The sequence below is a fragment of the Chelonia mydas genome, chromosome 1, assembly GCF_015237465.2.
Source record: "Chelonia mydas isolate rCheMyd1 chromosome 1, rCheMyd1.pri.v2, whole genome shotgun sequence".
NCBI classification, from domain to species: Eukaryota; Metazoa; Chordata; order Testudines; family Cheloniidae; genus Chelonia; species Chelonia mydas.
In genome coordinates this window covers 236,365,705-236,387,769 of record NC_057849.1, presented here as the reverse complement: position 1 = coordinate 236,387,769, position 22,065 = coordinate 236,365,705, and the positions used below count along the sequence as shown (strand labels likewise).

The 22,065-nt window shown below is 41.1% G+C and overlaps 1 protein-coding gene and 1 long non-coding RNA gene across 6 annotated transcripts in view; one reads left to right on the top strand and one right to left on the bottom strand.

Moving 5' to 3' along the window:
* RERG (RAS like estrogen regulated growth inhibitor) overlaps positions 1–22,065 on the bottom strand; it is a 164,556-nt gene that overhangs the window by 15,670 nt on the left and 126,821 nt on the right. For 4 of the 5 annotated variants that reach the window (XM_043539420.1, XM_007060561.4, XM_043539425.1 and 1 more), the window contains one exon: positions 3,426–3,482. The exons of the other annotated variant lie outside the window; for it this stretch is intronic. In XM_043539420.1, coding sequence (XP_043395355.1) covers positions 3,426–3,482 — 57 coding nt within the window. The remainder of the gene's footprint in view (positions 1–3,425; positions 3,483–22,065) is intronic. 5 annotated transcript variants of the gene reach the window in all.
* LOC122464441 overlaps positions 1–22,065 on the top strand; it is a 136,128-nt gene that overhangs the window by 104,115 nt on the left and 9,948 nt on the right. The window lies entirely within an intron of this gene.

The window sequence follows — 22,065 nt, the reverse complement described above, 5'->3', positions numbered from 1 at the left end:
TTGCCACACAGCTCTTTCTAAGCAAGCACATTTATTCTTAAGGTAAAAGCATTAAAGAGAAAATATGTTAAAAAAAAAAAAAAAAAAAAGAGCCTACACGCATGCTAATAAACTTACCAGAGATCAACCCTTCACTCTAAGGGCTCACTCTGGCTGTTGAACATGCTTCAATCCCCACCAAAGGGTTATCCCATGATTATGAGTTCATAACTCCTTTTCTCAGAACAATAACACAGACTGAGCCAAATCCTTCCAACCCTTCCAGGAAAGATTACACACGCACCCTTGCACATTTGTTGGTTCAGAAAAAAGGTCACGAGTAAATTTTAACTCAGGCTATTTAACTAAAAGTCCTTTCTTTGTTTGTGCCTGGAGACTCCAATATGAACCAGTATATGTGAGCCTCTTTCCAGGTGGTGGTAGCAGCTCTCTGGAGATGTTACAACCTGAGTTAATTTGCCAAACGACTCCCAACTGTTCTTAGTTCCTAGAGGGTTGTGGTCCCTCTCCCTTATGAAATTACACACAATCCCTGGCCCACAATGATACATAAACTTAATTCAATAACGTTTAGCTTAATTCAATATGGTTTGTCCAGGAAATTGCCCAAGCTGTCACACAGGGCACATGTATAGAAATAATATCCTGTGTAGCAACACTAGTGCTGCAAGACCCTCACTTTAAATGGGAGTTCCATGCACCAAGGGTCCTTAGCAAAGCCATGCTACTCATTCATGCTCCCTCTTCATGTGTGTGGCAGCTGAACATTATTTAACTTAGATCCTGGAGACATAATAATACATTGCACACAGAGGTAACATGGAGTCTCTAGTTTTTGTCTTGAAGCTTAAAGTGGTACTGAATCACATAAATTCCTTTTCATCTAAAATGTATTATCCCTTTCAGAAATTACAGGAGGACAAGGAATTTTATGCTGTTTTATTCACTTTAAATAGAACCCTAGTGAATTTCCTGTGCCTTGAAGTTTTGATGCAAGTCCTGGTAGAAATGGGAATTGCCAAGGGAAAATCAACTTCTAGCATGGGAGAGTTAATGGATCCCATTGGATCTGATATAAAAAATCAGCTGTAAATATTACTCTTTTTTTTCCTTTTCTTTTCTTTTTTGTCGCTTGCAGCCTCAGTGTTTCTGGCAAAATCTCTTGTTGCTTAGTAGCCGTGTGGTATGCGTCTGTTTTAGTTCTACATTTGAAAAGTCACTTGACAAACATGCTTATTCTCAATGTAGGGTAAATATGTCACACTGACACAGTTTATGTTGCTTTAAACAGAGAAACAGATTGATCTGATTCTTCAGAAGAACAGAACAAAACCAAACAAAACAAACCTCTCGCAGTAAAAAGCCATAGTAAACCCAGCTATGTACTATCTAAAGAGATGCCTATATGCTATAAGCCACCAAAGGATGCCCATGATGATAAGGATAGATATAGTAACTGCTTCCATCAGAGGCTCCTATCACTGGTTAATGTCCAATTGATGACATTTGTTAATTTTTGCATTTGTAATCTCTTCCATCTGAACATCTCAAAGTGCTTAGCTTCACAACAGCTGTATCAGATACTTCTCTCCAAAATTAGATGAATATGTAGAATTTAATAAATCAAAGGAGTAGCAGCCCTAGAAGCTGAGTACCTTTTGTGGAAGGAAGGAGATGTCAAAGGATCATGGGAGGGCAGGTGATCTTGTGGCCACTTACTTCCTGTGTAACCCAACACAAGTCACTTAGTTGTACAGGTCTGAAGATAGATTCTACTTTTGTGGGTGCCCAGCTTCAGACATCTAGGACCTGATTTTCACTGGGGCTGAGCATGCAATAATGTAATTACTTAGCACTTCTGAAAAATCAGGCCCCAAATTTTCAAAGGAGGCCTGTAATTTAGGGTACTTTGCTATTTGGTGACCAAATCTGAGACACTTGGGGCCCAATTTTGAGAAGTGTCAAACACCAACACAGCTGAGATTGAAGTCAATGGGAGCTGTGGGTGCTCAAGAGCTGTAATAAGGACCTGGGTGTCTCAAGGTGGTCACCCAAAAGTGGAGACTCCCAAAATGAGAGGCACCCTTTTAAAACTGGGGGCTAAGGGCTGAATGTTCAAAGGGATTTAGATGGTGTGACACTCAGTGAGTTAGGCACCTACAAATGTGATCCATAAAAGCCAGCAGTGAGCTAGGTGGGGAGCTGCCCTATGTTAGCCAATGGGAGATGCTGATCAGAGGTAGTGTAAGCCGAGCCCTGCACCTCTCTCTCCAGAGATAAGCACCCAAGTCCAGGCTGCAGGGAGGCATCTATTTCTGCTTGCAATTCTTGGCCAGGGAGTAGGGTGCCTCTGCCATTTTAGCAAGAAGCCAGTGGGTGGGGTGGTCATTTGGGACACACACACAGAGAGCACAAGCATGAGAATAACTCTGTTGCCTGGTGGTTAGAGCACTCACCCAGGATGTGGGAGACCCAGGATCAAGCCCCTCTGCTCCAGTGACTTTCATTGTTTATCCACAGTGCAACAGGAGAGATGAAGGGATCTGCACATCAGAATATCCCATAGCCCAAGGGTTAGGACATTTGAGAAGTGGCAGATCCCTGTTCAAATCTCTTCTCCCCCTTAGGCGGGGGGACTTGAACTGGGGCGGGGGGGGGTCTCACACCACTGGGCAAGAAGTGATGAGGGAAGTCATCCTCTCCCTCCCTTGCCCCCAATGGTTTTGTGTAAGCTCGCCTAAGGGGACCTGATCCAGTAGGCAGCCTCTGATCACGCCTACCGGATAGAGCCCCTCAAGCTGGACATCTGTCTTCCCCTGGTTTGTAAATCGCTGAGGGGCTTAGGTGGGAGATGGGTGTCTGGACACCCACAGGGAGGCAGCAGTGTGCCTACTCAGAGGCAGAAACATTGACTCACTGCAAAAATGTAGGCACTGAGTGAGTTTAGGTACCTCCAGTGTTTCAGCAGGGGTTCTGTGCATTGCAATGGTCCCAAGTGATTTGCACAGCTTACACAGGAAATGACTGTCCACAGGATTATTCCTCCCTTGCCCCTTGGAGCTCTCTTCCCTAGCCCTTCTACCTTCCACAAAGAGCGGTCAGTTACTCCAAAGCAGAAAACTAACATCTTTATTTCCATGGGTCAAATTCTAGCCCCACAGAAATCAATGGCAAAATTCCCGTTAACTTCAATAGGGGCAGGTTTTAACCCCACATCCAGTCTTTGTTTGAATGTTTTTATACCTGTTCATTGTGCTACATCAGTTGGCTGTTCATTCTAGCTAGGGATTTACCTCAGAGAAGCTTTAACATCATATTTAAAGGATGAATGAGGTTTTGGAATCTTTACTGCATGCCTTTCCATTGCTTCTACAAAGCCAACACCTGCCGCATTCTGTAAGTATTTAGAATAAAATGTAACCTACCTAGAGTGGGGTCGTACTCCCAGATGAACCGTTTGGTCAGGAAGCGCACTACGAGAGCTGGGGGGACAAAAACATCACACACGAAATTTTAAAACCTCCTGACTCATTCACTTCAGAGGGGAGGGTTTTTGACTGCAGGCTCATATAGAAATGCTGAGCCTTGGGGTTACTAATTTTGAAAGATGCCTGATTGACAGCCCTGGAAACTGAATTCCTTGGTTTACTTAGAGAATATCTAAAGCAAAGGCAGTGGCAAAGCAAGCTCCCCTCATGCCTACGGGCTCAATCCTTCTGGGACCAGGCCATAAGAACAAGAGCTTATTTTAGTGCCCAGCTTTTTTGCTGAGATTGCCAACAAAAGTACCAATTGACAACAAGACGGAGATTCATAAACAACTACACATAGGCTACTGAAGAACCATCAGATGGTAACTTTCAATACCAATCCTGTCTGGCTTTAAACATAAGCCTGGCTCTTCCCAGTAAAGAAGGAAAAGAGAAAGATATTGGGCCTGGTCCTCCTGATGTAGCCAGTGAAGAGCAGTTGTAAAAAGAACTACCATTCTGATTGAATAGCATTTCACACTTTTTTTGCACAAATGCAGGAGGATGATAAATTGGGCACTTTGTTGGTGTTTTATTCTTGGGGGGCACTAGGATATTGCAGTGATGGGTGCCAATAATGGAACCTGTGTATCTATAAATAGATCAACAGGCCCTGCATCTCCTTAACCATTTGTTTCCTCCATTTTTAAGCTACAGTATGCTACAATCCTTGTTCGGTAGTACAGTAAAAATTATGTGTTGGAATTTTGTTTTCAAACTATTTCTTGAGTAATAGCAAATGGAGCTTTTGGTATCTTTATTCCCCCCCCCATACCCCTTCCCCCCCCCATTCATGCAGTTGAATATATTTGGGAGAATAAAGTATGTTTCATTTTCATTTCATAATGGGAAATTATTCATTTAAGCTAACCTGTAGTATATTAGAAGAAACACAAGTGACAAGGTCACGAGCAATTTATAAAGGACTTGATCCAGTAGGAGTTACCCAGGCAAAACTCACATTGGGTGAAATTCAACCCTGTACAGAGGAAAAGTATCAAATCCCTCTCTTGGCTTTAAGTGGTACATACTCTGTGTGCTGGCCATCTGCACAAGAAATAATTTAATCCACTGTACATAGGATTGAATACTAAATGCCAGCAGCTGATATACTATTCTTCTGAGTTTGGAGGGATAGAAATCAACCAATATAAACATCAGACACCTTTCATGGATGTGGCATGACTATGAACAAAGCTCCACCTGCACCTCTGTAGATATTTTCCTTCAGAGTGGTGAATTAGCAGTGAGGAGTTTTAATTATGTTTTTTTAATGATCTACTGCCATGACATCACAGATGTTTTGGATGGGGAAAATGCTCACTTAAGCGGATGAACTTTGAATACTGTGTTATGTCCCTGGGTGTCTTTGGTAATTACCTTTGTACAAGTAAATTTATCCCACTGTGTCAATTCTTGAGTTATGTCTCATTGCAGGTTGAGATATTTCAGTTAAATGCAGACTACTTTCCTGTATTTATCACTAAGTGAGTAGAATTAATCTGCGCGTAGAGGGAAAACACCAGGCCTATGCACCACTTAAGCCCTCAAAATTATGCAAAAAATATACAAAGCTTAACTTCTTGTGTGTACTCCATCACATAATATTGCCGTGAAAATGCTATTGATAAGGTTGAGATGGCACTCCCCAGTTTAAATTTCTCTTTTTCCCAATAGCTTATAACTTCTCAGAAACACACACCAAGGAAGGGCCTGGCTGCTGAATATTGCCAGTGTAGTGACCAGGGGACCCAAGATTTTCAAAAGGGATTAGCTGTTTTGGGTTCCCCACTTGAAATGCCTTCGAGTGTTCCAAACACCTACCTTCTGAAAATCAGGCCCCTTCAAGGCATTTCAAGTTGGGCATCCAGAAAAACCTGAGGCACTCAAAGTAACCAGTCCCTTTTGAAAATCTTGGCGTAGGTCTTTTAAATATCATAAAGCAAATCTATAAATCTGATATATAGTTTGGTTTTTCTCTTGTCTGCTTGCCAGCTTGTGTATCCAGCTATAGCATTTCACATCTACTTGTTAAACAAATTCAATTAATGAAATCGTAGTTCTATACATGCATCCTGCAGTAAATACTTTAGAGCATCAGATGAGTCACAGTAAGTGTCAATTTTAGAAGCAAAATCTAAATGCTTATATACTATATGATCATACCTGATTTTGACTCTTTCTTTTTTAAAAAAATCTAAGATGGTTTGAGTCTAGTATAGATGTAATTCAAGCAGTTTAACTTGAAACAAAAGCATGGTTTGAATCCACAGTTCTAGAAGTGACAGTTCTAGGCGCCATTCACCAACAACAGATAACCATAATCCTTTCTCCATAATGATATACACGTTTCCAGAGCTGGGACAGAAATCCTATTGCTTGAGCTCTGAAAAACACAGGCCTCTTCCATTTGAACTAGAGGAAAAGCTCTGCTGGCTGCTAGCCAAAGCGATAATTTTTACGTTCTTTCTAAGCTGCAACCAACCAATATAGGGCAACACATGCACAATTTCTGATCCTACTCAGAAAGATATTGATCGAAAAAATATAGTTAATAACTTTGCTTAATTACAGCCTATTTTCTTCAAATATAGCCAGACCATGAGTTTTCAAGAACACTTAACTAAACATAAAAGTTTGGAGAGGTAATATTAATAAGACATTCCTCAAGGAGATGACAATATTGGACAAAAGTCCGTTTCAAATTCGGGTAATTTTTGGATAATCTGTTTTTTTAAAGCAGCTCTTAGAATATTTCTGAGAAGTATAAAGAAAATTAAAGGCAAAGTTGATTAGAGTGGATATGGCAATTTTCAGGCCAAACTAATTTTCCAGGCCAAAAGTTTTCAGAGGTAAATAGGGTTTTATGATGGAAGCAAGTTGCAAATTTAACTCTAGAAAGACAATATTTTAAAATGTGGGCACAAGGGCTGAAGTTAAGATTTAAGGCTCAGTCTTAACTTCTCAAAATACCTGACATTTGACTGCTTCGTTTCTCAGGCCTGGTCTAAACTTAACAAGTTTTACTGGTTTAACTGTATCAGAGAGGGTGTGATTTTTTTTTTTACTTGCATAATTATGCCAATAAAAGCCCTAGTGCAGACACAGTTACATCAGTATAAGGTGTTTTATAATGGTATCACTTATTTCACTTTGCTGAACTGGGCTAAACTATACTGATATTATAAGCACTTTTGTACCACTATAACTGCAGCTGCACTATGGGGTTTTGGCCACTTAACTATGGCATAGTTAAAGAGGCAAAACTCTTAATTGTAGGCAAGACCTTAGCCTTGACTTTGAACTGTTTGGGTTTTTTTATAGAAAGTTTATTTGGAGTGGGGAAATAATACATGGACAGGGTTTTCCTGACAAGCATCCACAAAGCGTCTTAACTACATTCTCTCCTTCAGAGATAAGCTTTCAAATGGTTTCTGTTAACCCTGTAGCCTTCTAGAAGAGTAGGCTCTCACTCAGTCATGAATCCAGAACTAATAGTATGTAGTCCATCACAACCAATCCTGCCTAAAATTCAAAATACAATGTGAAATGTTGCCATGAAGATTCCACAGCTATTCAGAAACTGGTATATATTCCATATGCCAAGGAAAGTTTTGCTGATGTAGAAAATTTCATGCAACAGGCCAAATAATTTTAACTCTGTGAACTCTAAAGGGGGTAAATTTCAATACCTCTCTTAATTTCACAATTAATATTCCAAACAGCTCTATTAAAGATCTTCTCAATAGTTACTTCTTTTTTAAAATAGAAAACTGTACACATAATTCTGCCAAAGGGAAAACCTAGATGCAACCTTAATTATGAGGGCACCAGCACACATGCTTGGTGAGTACTCCTCGGATGCATACTCATAGATGGCTAGCAGCGAGCATTTCACCATTTATTTGTATAACCTCAGAACAGGCAAAGAGGAATGGTCTGTGTAATACTGTGCAATGAGAGAAGAGCAGGGTAACAACACTAAGCACTGCTTCCCCTTCTGTTTATTCTGCTGAGTATAGGAGTTCTTGCTGAGGTCACCTATAATTATTGCTGTACATTAAACCACCAAAAAGAGTGGAAAGTCCCATGTGTGACTTATGTTGAGTTGGAAACATTTCTTACCTGTCTGACTTTTGCAGTCCTACACTAAAAAGAATGTTTAGAGTTTAATACCTGGCTCACTGTTACAAAATCTCTGCACTGGAATGGATCAGCTATCACCAACCAACGCGGTGATGTGCTGCCATGTTGTAACAACTTGTGAGAGAGCCCGTGTCTTGAGTTGGGGTTGCTCACAAAGAGGAAGGATGAGGGTCTAGGGAATCTATTCACCTTTTTTCCCATTTAAAAAAAATCAGGTTTACACTTACAATGTAAACTGAAGTATCTTAGGATGAGGGCATGGGAAACTAAGGTGACAGAAAGGAAGTCAGTCAGTCAAGCAGCAGAGTCTGAGAAGAGGAGGCTTGGGGGTGAGTGACGGGGTGGGGGCTGGGAAAGAGAGGTGGGAAATAGCCACTCTGAAGGAAAAGATAGAGAGCAGCTGTCTGGAGTGGACTTCAAAGATAACCAAGGTGTGCAGGTGAAGGAGCCAAAAGTCACAAGAAAAGGTCAGAAGAATTGAATGTCACCACTATGACCTTAAACCTAGAGAGTGAGTGGAGATGTCAGCATTAGCTGCAGAGAAAGGAAAGAGACAGGTGTTGGTGAGCACAAGGGAACTGAAGAATAGAAAATCAATGTGAGTTCTGGAGATGAGACAGGAAGTGGGGTAAGTTGTCTTGTATTTGTCTCCATAGAGGCCTCAGATTCTGTAGAAATAAAATATAGTAATACACTCAGGAGGAAACAGAATGCAAGGAGGGAAGGTGGGGAGAGAGCTGGAAGATGCAGAGCCTGGCGGTGAATGGATCTGAGTGGCTATTTCCCACCTCCCTTTCCCAGCTTCCCATCACTTCCCCGCAAGCCACCTCTCTCTTCACACTGTGAGGATTGACTGATTTCCTTCCTGTTGTCTTAAGTTTCCCCTACCCACATCTTAAGATACCTGCACTCTTGGCAGGAAGGACAAGACAGTGACTCACCTACTTATCCATTGATGATAAAAGAGATAAAAGGAGTCACCTTTGCCCTGAACCGTGAGGTTTCTTTAGGTATGATAACCAACCATCAAATAATCCAGCCCTTTGTGAAAAATCCAACCACAGGATCTGATCTAAAATGCAATTGTGATTGAAAAAATAATATTTTCAGATACATTTTACTGGTGCCAGCATTGCTAAGGCATCTATCACTGTAGGATCTAACCAGGCACCATTGTATATATTTAGAAGAACATCAGTTCCTTCTAGAAAAGGGACCAACATCTGCTCCCCTTCTCTTCAGATTGAAGCCACGTATGAGAAATTAAATCTAGGTGATTATTTTCAGCAATAATGTTATGGGGTCAGTTCCAAAGAGATGCAGAAAGAGATGCTTCTTGTAATGCCTCTTGAAGGTTGTAGGTAGTGGTATTATCCACTGGGCCAATGGGGCCGTGCCCAGGGGCCTTGGCCAATTGTGGGGGGTGGGGGGCTGGAAAAATGGGCATCTCTGCATCCCGCTCAGAACACCTGACGGGGAGCTGGATGAGGGGGCTTGCCCCATTCTCTCCCTCCCCCCCAAGTCCACCCGGCACTCCTGCTGGAGAGCGAGTCAAGCCCCTGCGCCTGGACCCAGCTCCCCATTAGAAGTGCTGGAGGGGGGACTGCAGGTGGAAAGGGTGGGGAAGGGCCCTCACTTGCCAAGGGCCCCACAAACCCCTAATCTGCTTCTGGTTGTAGGACTCTGGCTCAGCCTGATCTCTAATAGCAGCGAGTTCCACAGATGGGCGTCCGCCACAAAGAACACTCGAGCTGCCGCCTCAAAACATTGTACTGCTTGTGAAGTGCTTCATCTTTCAGACTTGTCAGGAAGGAAAAACCAGATTAGAATTTGCTTTTCCTTTCATAGACACAACACCCACAAAAAGGAATCAGTGTCAGCACATTCAACTGATTTGAAGTCATTTGTGTTGCGCAGAGTTTAAGTGAGGATAGACTCTCTCCCATCACTGTCATTCACTCACTTTCAAGTCTCCTGCCAAGTTATTCTTGGAAAAGAAACATGAGCATCTGTCATCCGCAATGTAACTCCACTGAAGGCAAGGAAGTTTCACCAGAAATTAATTTGGCTCTTGGGCTGAGATTTGCAAAACCAGCTCAGGGATTTAGCCACACAACTAATTAATTTCACTGGGATATGTGTGACTGAGTCCCCTACTCAGCATTACAAATCTCAACCCATATCTTTTGGACCATTATATTAAATCATCCAGTTGTACTTAGATCTCTGTTTGGATACAGTGACATACAAATGCTCTGGCTTCTGCTAAATTTACAATATGCCTGAATACATGACTTCATGAATTTATTATCTTGCCAACTAATACAAGCCGGGCTTTTAGTGGGAGAGAGAAAATGGATTTAGGATTTTTGTTTTGTTTTTTAAATAAAGACAATAGAGCTTAGAGTTACACTAAGAAAAATTACATTTCTCTCCAGTGAAATAATTGATGAATGATGATTCTTTTAGACAATGAGTGTTTGAAGCCATAAAGATGGCCTTGAAGTAATCACATTATTTAAAACATCAGCAAGTCTGTTGTTGTTGTTATGATGGTATATTGTCTTTAAACTATATTTGGTAAGAGAAGCTGATGTGGCTAAAACTAGTTGTTATAACGAGCAAAGGGTAGTTATGTAAACTAAGCTACTCATTTTCTAAAAATATTTTTCTTTGAGTCCATTGCTTATTTTTTCCTTTTCGTGGTCTCCTGTGTACCTGAATGTCCCCTGACTCATAGCACGTGACAAGCCCTGTAAGATGGCAGCTGTACGGTATTGTGGAAGGTAATGTGATCAGAAAAGGGCACTGCATTCAATCCAAAAAGAGGATGGATTGTTTTAAACCAATACACAGAAGCATTTTCTTTGTTTCTAAAAGTGCAGATCCCTCGGGAGAAACATCTGCATCAACGTCAAGCACAAAGGGCCACATTCTGATCTCAGTTATACCAGTATAGAGTAAATACATTTGGCCCAGCATTCGTGGCTCTGGATTGTCTTTGTCTGACATTCTTTCAGCTAACTCAAAGCTAGACATAGAGATCAGTGGTGGTGCTGCAAACACTAAGGGAACATTTTTCTCTGCATTTCAACTTCTTTCAGGACATGCACTGTGGTTAATCCCATTGTTGAGGTTTAGCACATAAATAAAAGGGGGGATTTCATAGGCTTATGGAGCGGGATCAGAGGGGAAAAAAGAAAGGAAAACATTATCAACATCAAAACTGAAAATATTACATTGTCTCATTGTTCCCCTAACTAGTATATTTTACTCATTGTCTTAAATTGTGAACACTTTAGGACCAGAAACTGTCTACTTCTATGTTTTTGCAATGACAGCACAAGGCCCTCAATTCTTATTGAGGCTATGATAATATACGTGACATAAATAATAAGAATAGTAAATGGAGACAGATTGGGACTGGCTTGCTCTGTGCTGAGAGCTGCTGGACTGCTCTTTTTTCTCAGGAGATTGTGTGGCTTAGGGATACTGTAGGCTGGTGAACTCCCTCCCCAGCCCAAGAAAGAAAGAAGCAATGCCACGCTGGGGTCTCTTTCAGGCTCTTATCTCAGGACACAGTTTATTATTTGAATATAATACTCACAAAGTGATGCAAACCAAAGCTGTTGTTTTTTAACCCTGACCCACAGCCAGCTGTACGGGACCAGAGGCCTTTCCCCTTGCATCTCTGTCTAACCTGGAAAGAGGACATACCCTTCCTTTAAATCCCTGCTGAATTGTGTGACAGGCAGCCCTTAATCCTATCCTGGCTGTTTCACCCTATCACTGTCATCCAAGGAATTTGTCCAAACATATTAGGTTGGGCTATGATTCTATTAGATCTCAAACTAATCTAGAGATGAGCTCAAAACCAGACATCACAATGATTCAGCCACCCCTATATTGTGAAAATGGTGTGGAGGGTCTGGAATTCCAACCTCAGTCCTCAATCTGAATTCCACAGTTGTTCCACAATTCTATAAGGGCCCAAGCCAATATCCCACACTCAAGCACCTCCAGGTTTTGAGATATTTGAAGTACAGATCTTAGGTTTGTATCTTGGGTCCATCTTTAGGCTAAACAAGGGTGGACGTGGGAGTGCTTGGATGGCAGAACATCAGGGAATGCCTGGCAACAGCAGAATGTCAGCAGTTCAGCAGGTAGCTCTCCCACAGAGTCAAAAGGGAAGCAACGTTCCACCAGGGTGTTAGGAGACACAGGGCTCTTATAGATTAAATGTAAAGCTATGTGTTTATTAATAAGACTAGAGCAGTTTTCACAAAGTCTGAGTGTTCATCCTAGTGCCCTGGCCAAACTCCAAACTGGGTATTATATTCTGCTTATTTGAAAGTGTCCCTGTATGTTCAATCTGGTATGATATTCTTCTTTTGCTTTCTTTACTAAAGAGGTGAGCAGTGTTGTTGTACAATGCTAAATGGTGGTTGCATTTCATCCTAGAGATGCCTGCATTTTAATGCTGGGTGAAATGATTGGACTGGAAGTACATACTTGTTGGTCTGTTGAAATGCTGATAATAGGACATTTATTTCAGATGCAAACAGTTCAGTGTAAAAATCTTTGCAGACAGCTTCCATCCCTGTTCTGTCGATTACTGCTTTTCCATCCTTGTTCTTCAGCACTGTTATTGTCGACCTGTACAGCGTCAATTCCCGTTTGCATTTTTTGAGGCATCTGCAATCTTCAGCTGTCTTTGAGAGCCCTTCATTTTGGTACTTGACTAAAGGAGGACTTTGAGGTCTAATCAGCTTGCAGAGGAGGGAGTACTCGAGTTTGTTCCTATCATTTCGCTTCATATTCCTCTGCTTCTCTAGCAAGTTCCTCGTTTCCTCCAAGATTCTTCCCTTCACTCTTTTTGGTCTTCCTTTCTTGGCTAATTTCACACATTACCTCAGCTTATCAGCAAAGTTTTTATAGTCCTTGTCACAGTTATCTATGAAACTCCAGATTTTCTTGGTAATGTTCACTTTCAGGATTGCCTTGTTGAATATTTAGGCCGCTGTCTCTGATTTGCCATCTCTACCACTTTCTTCTCCACCTTTTCATTGAAGTTGAGCCATGCTCTGAGCAAGCAATGGTCACTATCGGTGTTGAATAATAGCACTACTGAGGTGTCTTGTACGATGCACCGTCTATTGATCAGAATATAGTCGATCTCATTCTTGTTCTTTGCATTGGGCATGACCCATGTCCACCTCCTCCTGGCTGCCTTCTTAAACCAGGTGTTACCAATGAACATTTCTTTTGTCTCCTGTCAGAGTTTCCAGTCACTCTCCTCGTGGATTCAGTTTGCTGATGCCATACCTTCCAATGAACTTTTTGCCTTCTTTCCCTCTTCCGACCTTGGCGTTGAAGTCTCCCATTGCAATTGTATATGTGGATTTTCAAGTGAGGCTTTTCTCGAGCTCCTGATAGAATTCTTCCACATCATCATCTTCACTTGTGCTTGTGGAAGCATAGATGAGATAATCTTGAGGGTGCTGTTTATGTTCAGTTGGGGGTTTAGCACTCTGATGCGTGATGACTTGAACTTGCAGGAGATGATTTTTGAAGACCATTCCTTGTTGACAAAAAAACCAGTTCCTCCAATGGTACTTCCATCTCCTTTCTTCATTGTGTTTTGCAGAAACCAAGGACGTCGCAGGCTGCCCTTGCCTTCTCCTCCATTAGATGGTTGATCAAGTCATGCCTCATCAGTGTCCTGCAGTTGTAGGTACACACTGAGAAGGCAGGTTTCAGAGTAGCAGCCATGTTAGTCTGTATCCGCAAAAAGAAGAGGAGTACTTGTGGCACCTTAGAGACTAACAAATTTATTTGAGCATAAGCTTTCGTGAGCTACAGCTCACTTCATCGGATGCATGCAGTGGAATGCTTATGCTCAAATAAATTTCTTAGTCTTTAAGGTGCCACAGGTACTCCTTTTCTTTTTTACTGAGAGGGCAGTCATTTTTATGGCCCCTGAGATTCTTAGCAGCCTCTCATCAATCGAACTCCACACTGCTGCCATGGAATGGGAGGAGGGAACTGGGGCCAATTTATTTATTTTGTTTTAGCCATTTCTTCAACCACGTGCTACCTATGCTGTCAGTGGCATGTTTACCTCCTCAACTTAGCAACTTTCCCCTCACTGGGTTGGCCGTCTGACACCTTAATAGCATGGTCAGACCTACTAGAGAATACACTCAGCTATCATCGCTGTCAGACAAGCCAGGGTCACTGCTGCACTGCTCCTCATCAGCGAAGTTCGACATGCAGTTTACCAAATGAAAGAAGAAAAAGCTCCAAGAAAAGGTGGACTGAAAACCAAAATAATAAGAGTCAGAAGCCAAGACCTCTGGGAAATCCTTGCTCAGATGTTTAGCTATTACATGAAAATACAGAGAATACTATCTAGCTGAAAGGAGTCCAACACCATTTTGCTGTACAAGAAGGGCGATCATGAAGATCTAAACAACTACCATCCAATATGCCTGCTCTCACTTGTCTACAAGCTGTTCTCCAAAATAATAGCAAACTGACTCTCACAGAGTCTGGATGAACAGCAGCTGAGAGAGCAGGCAGGTTTTCAAAGAAATTTCAGCACAATGGACCATATCTTCACTATAAACCAGCTATTGGAGCACTGAAGGGACTACAAGTTCCCTTTATCCATTGCCTTCGTCGACTATGAAAAAGTATTCAACAGCATAGAGATCAATGTAGTGCTGAAATCTCTTGCAGAGTAGGGCATTGACACAAACTACATCAAACTACTACAGGAAGCAAACTGTGACTGCACTATGGATATAACTCTGTTCAACATTCCCCTTTGCATGCCAGTCAAAAAAGGTGTGAAGCGAAGAGACATGGTTTCACCAAAATTCTTCACAGCCTGCCTCGAAATGGTAATGAGGCACATGAACAGGAAGGGTGGAATCAGCATCAACGGAGAACAGATAAACCACCTCAGTTTTGTAGATGATAGTGTGCTGATTGCCAAAAACACTATCAAACTACAGAAATTGGTGCGAAAACTCAACACAAAAAGCAGCCAAGTCGGACTGGAAATGAATCACTCTAAAATAAAATTTATGCAGTCTGATGCCTTGCCAAAAGCCCAAATAATAGTCAAGGGAGAACAAATAAAGAAGTTGAGCAATACATCTATTTGGGACAAGAAATCAACATGCGCCATGATCAGGAAGGCGAACTCTCGCAAAGAAAGAAGGCTGGTTGGTGTGCATTCAGTTCTATCAAGGATGTCCTCCATGGAAAAATCAACAAGGCAACACACACCAACCTCTTCAACTCAACAGTATTGCCGACAATGTTGGGTGGCAGCGAAACCTGGGCGCTGATGAAGATAGAGGAGCAACAATTGTCTGTCATGGAGAAGGCGATGGAAAGAAGAATTCTGGGGATTTCAACCCGTGATCAAGTCCCCAATTAAGTGATCAGACGACAGAGTGGAGTGCAGGACATCGTTGTTGACAGCAGGTATAATAAAATGCGATGGGTCAGGCATACAGCTAGCCTCACTGAGAATCGATGAACTGTAGCTGTCGCCAAGTGGTACCCACAGGAATTGAAACTACCACTCTGCCAACCTCCAAAGCGATGGCAAGATTTTATCGTGAAAAGGCATGGCTGCACGTGGAGAAGGAAGGCCAAGATAAGATAAGAATGGAAGACATGTTGTGGTCGGTGCAATCTATACAAGGGCTGAAGGACCGATTGATCAAAGTGAAATCATTGATGTAAAAAATCAATTTTTAAAATACTTTGGGAACTTTCTGGATGATTGGGTCTAGATAGAAGTATTTATCCATTCAATTTATTAAATAAGGGTGAACCAGTTGATATAATGTGCTTGGACTTTCAGAAACCTTTGACAAGCAGTCACGGGATAAGAGGGAAGGTCCTCTTATGGATCAGTAACTGCTTAAAAGACAGGAAACAAAGGGTAGGAATAAATGGTCAGTTTTCAGAATGGAAAGAAGTAAATAGTGATGTCCCCCAAGTATCTGTACTGGGACCAGCACTTCCAACATATTCATAAATTATCTGGAAAATGGGGTGAACAGGGAGGCAAAATTTACAGATGATACAAAGGTAGTTAAGGTAGTCAAGGTAGTTAAGTCCAAAGCTGACTGCAAAGTTCTACAAACGGATCTCCCTAAACTGGGTTACTGGGCAACAAAATGGCAGATGAAATTCAGTACTGATAAGTGCAAAGTAATGCACACTGGAAAACATAATCCCAACTAGACATACATAATGATGGGGTCTAAATTAGTTGTTGCCACTCAAGAAAGAGATCTTGGAGTCAACATGGATAGTTCTCTGAATACATCTGCTAAATTTGCAAAGATAGTCAGAAAAGCTAACAATGTTGGGAACCATTAAGAAAGATAAAATAATAAAGAAAATTTTATAATGCCACTATATAAATCTAGGTATACCCACACCTTGAATACTGCATACAGTTCTGGTTGTCCCATTTCAAAAAAGATATTGGAAAAGGTACAGGGAAGGGCTACAAAAATCATTAGGGGTATGGAACAGCTTTCATATGACTAAAAGGATTTAAAGCAAAAGGACTGTTCAGTTAGAAAGGAGATGACTAAGGGAGGGATATGATTGAGGTCTATAACATCATGAATGGTGTGGAGAAAATAAATAGAGAAGGGTTCTTTATCCCTTCACACAACACAAGAACCAGGGATCACCCAATGAAATTAACAGGCAGAATTTTTAAAACAAACAAATTCTTCACAAAATCCACAGTCAATCTGTGGAACTCATTGCCAGGGGATGTTGTGAAGGCCAGAAGTATAATGGGGTTCAAAAAAGAATTAGATAAATTCATGGAGGATAGTTCCATCAATGGCTTTTAGCCAAGATTGTCAGGGATGCAACCCCATGCTCTGGGTGTCCCTAAATCTCTGAATGCCAGAAACTGGAACTGGATGACAGGGGATAGATCACTTGCTAATTGCCCTGTTCCGTTCATTCCCTCTGAAGCAGCTTGTACTGGCCACTGTGGGAAGATAGGATACTGGACTAGATGGACCATTGGTCTGATCCAGTGTGGCCTTTCTTATGTTCATTCATTATATGTATATTCATTCAATAAGCTAATTCTGGTCTCTAGGGGACAAAGAGTTTTATGCAATTAACAGTCTCCTCTCAACCATGTTGAAGAAAGCACTGCACTTGGGTCACAAGCTTCACAAATGCAAGACTGAAATCTCTTTCAGGCAGGGACCATCTACTACTCTGTGTTTGCAATGTACCTAGCACAATAGGGTCCCATCTTGGTTAGCGGTCAGCTATTACTGTAATAAACACAATTAATAAAGTATAGATATTTAATCTTAAAAATAAAAGCTTATGGTGGGTTTTTTTTTAAAGCACACAGTATTTGTCTAATTCTGCTCCCACTGAAGTCTAATAAAACTCTCACTGACGTCAACGGAAGCAGAGTTAGACCAATGCCTGGATGCTTTTGAAAACCCTGCCCTTAAATGCTGTAGAAGTTGATGCCGGCAGAAGGGTAAGAGATCCATTCACTGCCTTTTGTTTTCAGAACCTTAACACAGCAAAGAAAATCATTCTGATTTAAGATGCTGGAAATATATGAGAGCTATTTATGAAAACTTTTGGCAATTATCACACTCCAATGTTAATTTTACCTATTCTTATTATCTCTTATCCTGCTACTAGTGTGGTAAAATTTCATAACAAAATAGCTTTTCAAAATCCTATATATATTACTCAGCTTGAAAGAATGAACCTATTTTGTAAAGTAGTCAATAAAACAATAATTCACTCAATTTCTAATGAGTAGAAAGAAATGGCAGTAATATTCTACCCTGTTACCATCTGTATTAGAAAATGTTTTGATAACAGTTGTCATGTATCAAATATGAGCAGGAGGTATAGTTTAAATACATTATCTAGCCCATAGTATGCTGTTCCAATATAAAGCATGGATTTACTAAGAACAAATCATGCCAAACCAGCCTGACTTCCTTCTTTGGCCAGGTAACTCGTTTCGTGGATGGGGGAATGCAGTGGACATAATATACCTGGGCTTTAGCAAGGCTTTTGACACAGTCCCACATGGCATTCTCAGAAGTGAGCTGGAGAAGTGAGCTCGGCAGAACTGCCAATAAGTGGATACATAATTGGTTAAACAATCGCAAACAAAGGGTAACCATTAATGGCATGACATCAGATTGGCAGGAGGTCTTAAGTGGGGTTCCACAGGAATCTGTTCTGGGTCTGGTGTTGTTTAACATCTTTATTAATGATCTGGATGTAGAATTAGAGAGCATACTGATCAAATTTGCAGATGACACAAAGTTAGCGGGGTTTGTAAACACTTTGGAGGATAGAACTAAAATTCAGAGGGATCTTGATAAATTGGAGAACTGGACTATAGACAACAAAATAAAATTCAGCCAAGACAAATGTAAGGTGCTACACGTAGAGAAGAAAAAACAAATGCACAAATACAGAATGAGGGATAACTGGCCTGGCAGCAGCACTGCTGAGCAGAATCTGGGAATTGTAGTGGATCACAACCCCAACATGAGTCAACAGTGCAATGCTGTTGCAAAAAAAAATGCAATTTTGGGTTGCATTAACAGAGGCATAGCATGGGAGGTGATAATACTGCTCTACTCAGCTCTGGTTAGGTCTTAGCTGGAGTACTGTGTCCAGTTTTGGTCACCAATGTACAGAAAAGATGTAGAGAAACTGAAAAGGATCCAGAGATGAGTGACAAAGATGATCAAAGGGATGGAATGCAAGCCATATGAGCTGAAGGAACTGGGCATGCTTAGTTTGGAAAAGAGGAGATTGGGAGGAGGGACATGATAGTGGTCTTCAAATACTTGAAAGGCTGCCATAAAGAAGATGGAGAAAAATTGTTCTCTCTTGTCACAGTGAGAAAATGGGTTCAAACTACAGCATAGTAGACTTAGATTAAATATCAGGAAAAACTTCCTAACTGAAAGAACAATAGGAAAATGGAACAAACTGCCTAGGGAAGTCATGGAGGTTTTCAAAAAAGGATGGATAGACATCTGTCTTGGATGGTTTAGACACAACAAATCCTGCATCTTGGCAGGCGGTTAGAATAGACGACCCTTGTGGCCCCCTCTAGCCCTATGGTTCTATGATTCTTTGATACAAAGTCTCCCAGGCCTACTTCTGGAGTGGTGCAGCTTACTTACCTCCTCTTGCTCAGTGCTGTGTTAAAGTCTCAGTGTAACTGTAGATCAGAAATTGGGCTTTTGATTTGTACCATTCTTTCTGAATTAAGTTGGTAGGTGGCAGCATGCCATACCAGTGTTCCTCTTCTGGTTCTATCAGTATCTGCAGAATTTAGGCTTCCTTGAGGGTCTATCCTTCAAGGGATGGAGAGTTCTTATGTCCCATTAAAATCAACTGGAATCGAAGGCAGTATCACATGTTACATTTTTATTTTTCTTGATTGCAAAGGGAACCTTCTGGATGGTTCTCGATGCAGTAGGGTCTTATTAAGTCTGCAGACAGTTGGACCAAAACACATTGGAGTCGCATGAACTGTGACTGCTCCCGTTCATCTTAGTGAGGTGCTGACTCTGAAACCTAATGATAACAATGTAAAGGTCAACATTGCTACATAATTCACTACTGTTTATTTTAGTAGAAACAGCTGTTTTGGACTGTGAACAGAGCCTGAGTAGAATACCACAACTTCTCATCACTAATCTGACCTTGACCATTTCAGGATTTCATATTCCTTACATCCACTAGCATACTTTGCAAGTTTGAAGCAAATGAGAAGTGATCCACATCCAAACCTTTTCGCAGGTTTGGAAATGGTTAATTTTTGTGTTTAGTTTTTCACATGCCCCACTGCTTCCTGGTTTTGGCTGGAATTAGACAGGGAAGTAACAAATTATCAAGAGACCGCCCTTCCTTGTTGCAGTTAGAGCCCAACTGCAAGCAGGAAGTGCTGGGAAATCTTGCAAAAGCATCTGTCTTCCAAGTTTTCCAGCACTATGACAGGCCAAAGAGGTTCAGATAAACATCAGAATGTTAAAGATTCTAGAACTACTGCTCACGATCCCACGAATCTCTACAGTGTTCACAGAGTAAACTCAGGAGGACATGTGATGGGGCGGTGGACATTTGTAGAGTAACAATGAATGTATTGAAAACTGACATTATGGATTTTTCATGATTCCCCTCCCACTTTTATAAGCCTGCCCCTAAAGGAGATTCTCCACTACAGCACCATTTCTTACCTTGCACCGAGTATGTGTATAGGAGAGTTTTGGGAATCAATCATTTCTGATTATGCAGTTGGTTCATTTCATATCACAGTTCCTTGTTTAACTGGAAATTTGGAGGCAGATTATATAAATATTTGCTTTGTGTGACCTCTTTGATCTGAGGGGCTAACAGACCCCTATATGAAACTTGCAAGGACAGGGAGGGGGTCCAAAAGTAATGAATGGAGAGAGAGGCAAAAGAGCAAAAACAGGAGAGAGTGTGGTGTAGGCCACAGTGATCTTCAGATGTCTGTCAGTATTTATTGCCAATATATATTCTTAAAACAACTTCTAAAACCCTCTGGAAAACTATGATATACGCTTTGCATGCTGCTCACATACCTGATCTTTTATATCTGTATTTTTTCTGTTCTGTTTATTATTAAGACATCTGCTCCTGCTGCTTGTTTACCACCTGGTATCCAAAAGTCGTCTGTAATGTAACAATTTACAGAGTAAACAACTTTAATGTCACACACAGAGGATTAGGGGACTCAGCGGCTGGGGCGGATGATCTCTTAAGAACTCATTTCCATGCAAAGGTCCATGGTAACAAAAAGGACAAGAGAAGAGAAATAAAGAAAGGATGTGATCAACAATAAAAGCAAAATTGTTTTTAAATGCCCTGGGCCATATGTCTCTTTGTCTTTGAGTGCCACAGTTGCAAGGTTTATAAAAGATTGGCGCAAAATACTCTGCACAGGATAAAAGTGTCTGTGCTGTAAGATGCTATACAAATCCTGATCTCCAGAAGGCAAAGTGTGCACAATCCACAAAACTTCCACTGCAGAGTGAACCAGGAGCGTGATTGGTGATTATTAGGGGGGAATAAAATGAGAAATTACTAGCACCCTCTCAAAAACTGTGACCACTATTTTGTGGTGCAGTTGGAAGCAGCTGGATGGGGGAAGTTAACAATAGGTGAATAGGGACTGAATGTTTTTGTTACAATCTAATGTCTGGTTGGTGACCTATGCTGAATGAGATTTGTGGTCTTAACATAGTCCCTAAAGGGCAGATGTTCATCTCACAAAAAAACCCAAATTGGCATGATGTTTGAACTACTCCTTTCCACATGGAGGAGGCTCCTTCGGACCAGAGCTGAGGCACACTGGTGGGGAGTGATGTGGTGAAATTTACACCATCTAGGCTGTGAATTAATGGAGGGCTTAAGGCTCCAGGGCTGGGAGCCTGGCACCTTACTCTGGTAACAGTGCTAAATTCTCTTAATTTTCCCAGTAAACTAAACAACTATAATCTCAGATCTCAGTCTGCAAACACCGCTTGATAGCACTTATTTTGTACTTTGTATAGCACTTACTTAGCAAAGTGAGTGCTATTATTAGCATCATGTTTGGGATCTGGACTCACTACCCTGGGAACACTTTGCAGAGTAAACTTTTAAATGGGGTGGGGGAAAAAAACATGATCTAAATTTAAATTGTAAAGTTTGAGGATGTTAAAGCCTGCTTTCCTTTTCAACAGTGAAGGGTATTTAGTTAACAAAGATAATAAATCTTCTAACAAAATAAAATTCACAGTAGTGGATAATGACTGTTGTAAAATCACTGGCTTATAATGTTCATCACAGCTGCCAGGAGACCTGGCTGTACGTCCTTAGAATGTATTCGACTTTAGGGAGTGTTTTCCAGCTGTGTTGATGTTGTAGTTCACACCCTAGGTCAAATTCTGTTACCTGTACTCATGCTGAATAGTACCTTACTTCACGGGCAATCCTCAATGGAACTACTTGCATAGGAAGATTCTAATCGGCTTGAGGAAGGGCAGCTGAATCAAGCCCATAGAAATTATAGATGTCCAAGCTATCTAGTTCACACAGGCAGGATTGTTCTTTTCATTATTTCATTTAGTGGTGTGTCCAGTTTAGTTTTACCTCATCCAAGCAATGGGATTGCATCGTTCTTTTGGCTGGAGACCTTTAAAAACCAAGTTCTTGTCTTCACTGAATAGACATTAAAGTTTCTCATGGTACCTATCGCGTGTAGATGGTTTTTAAAAGATCCCACTAGGTGCCTATTTGCATCTTTAGACGCCTATAT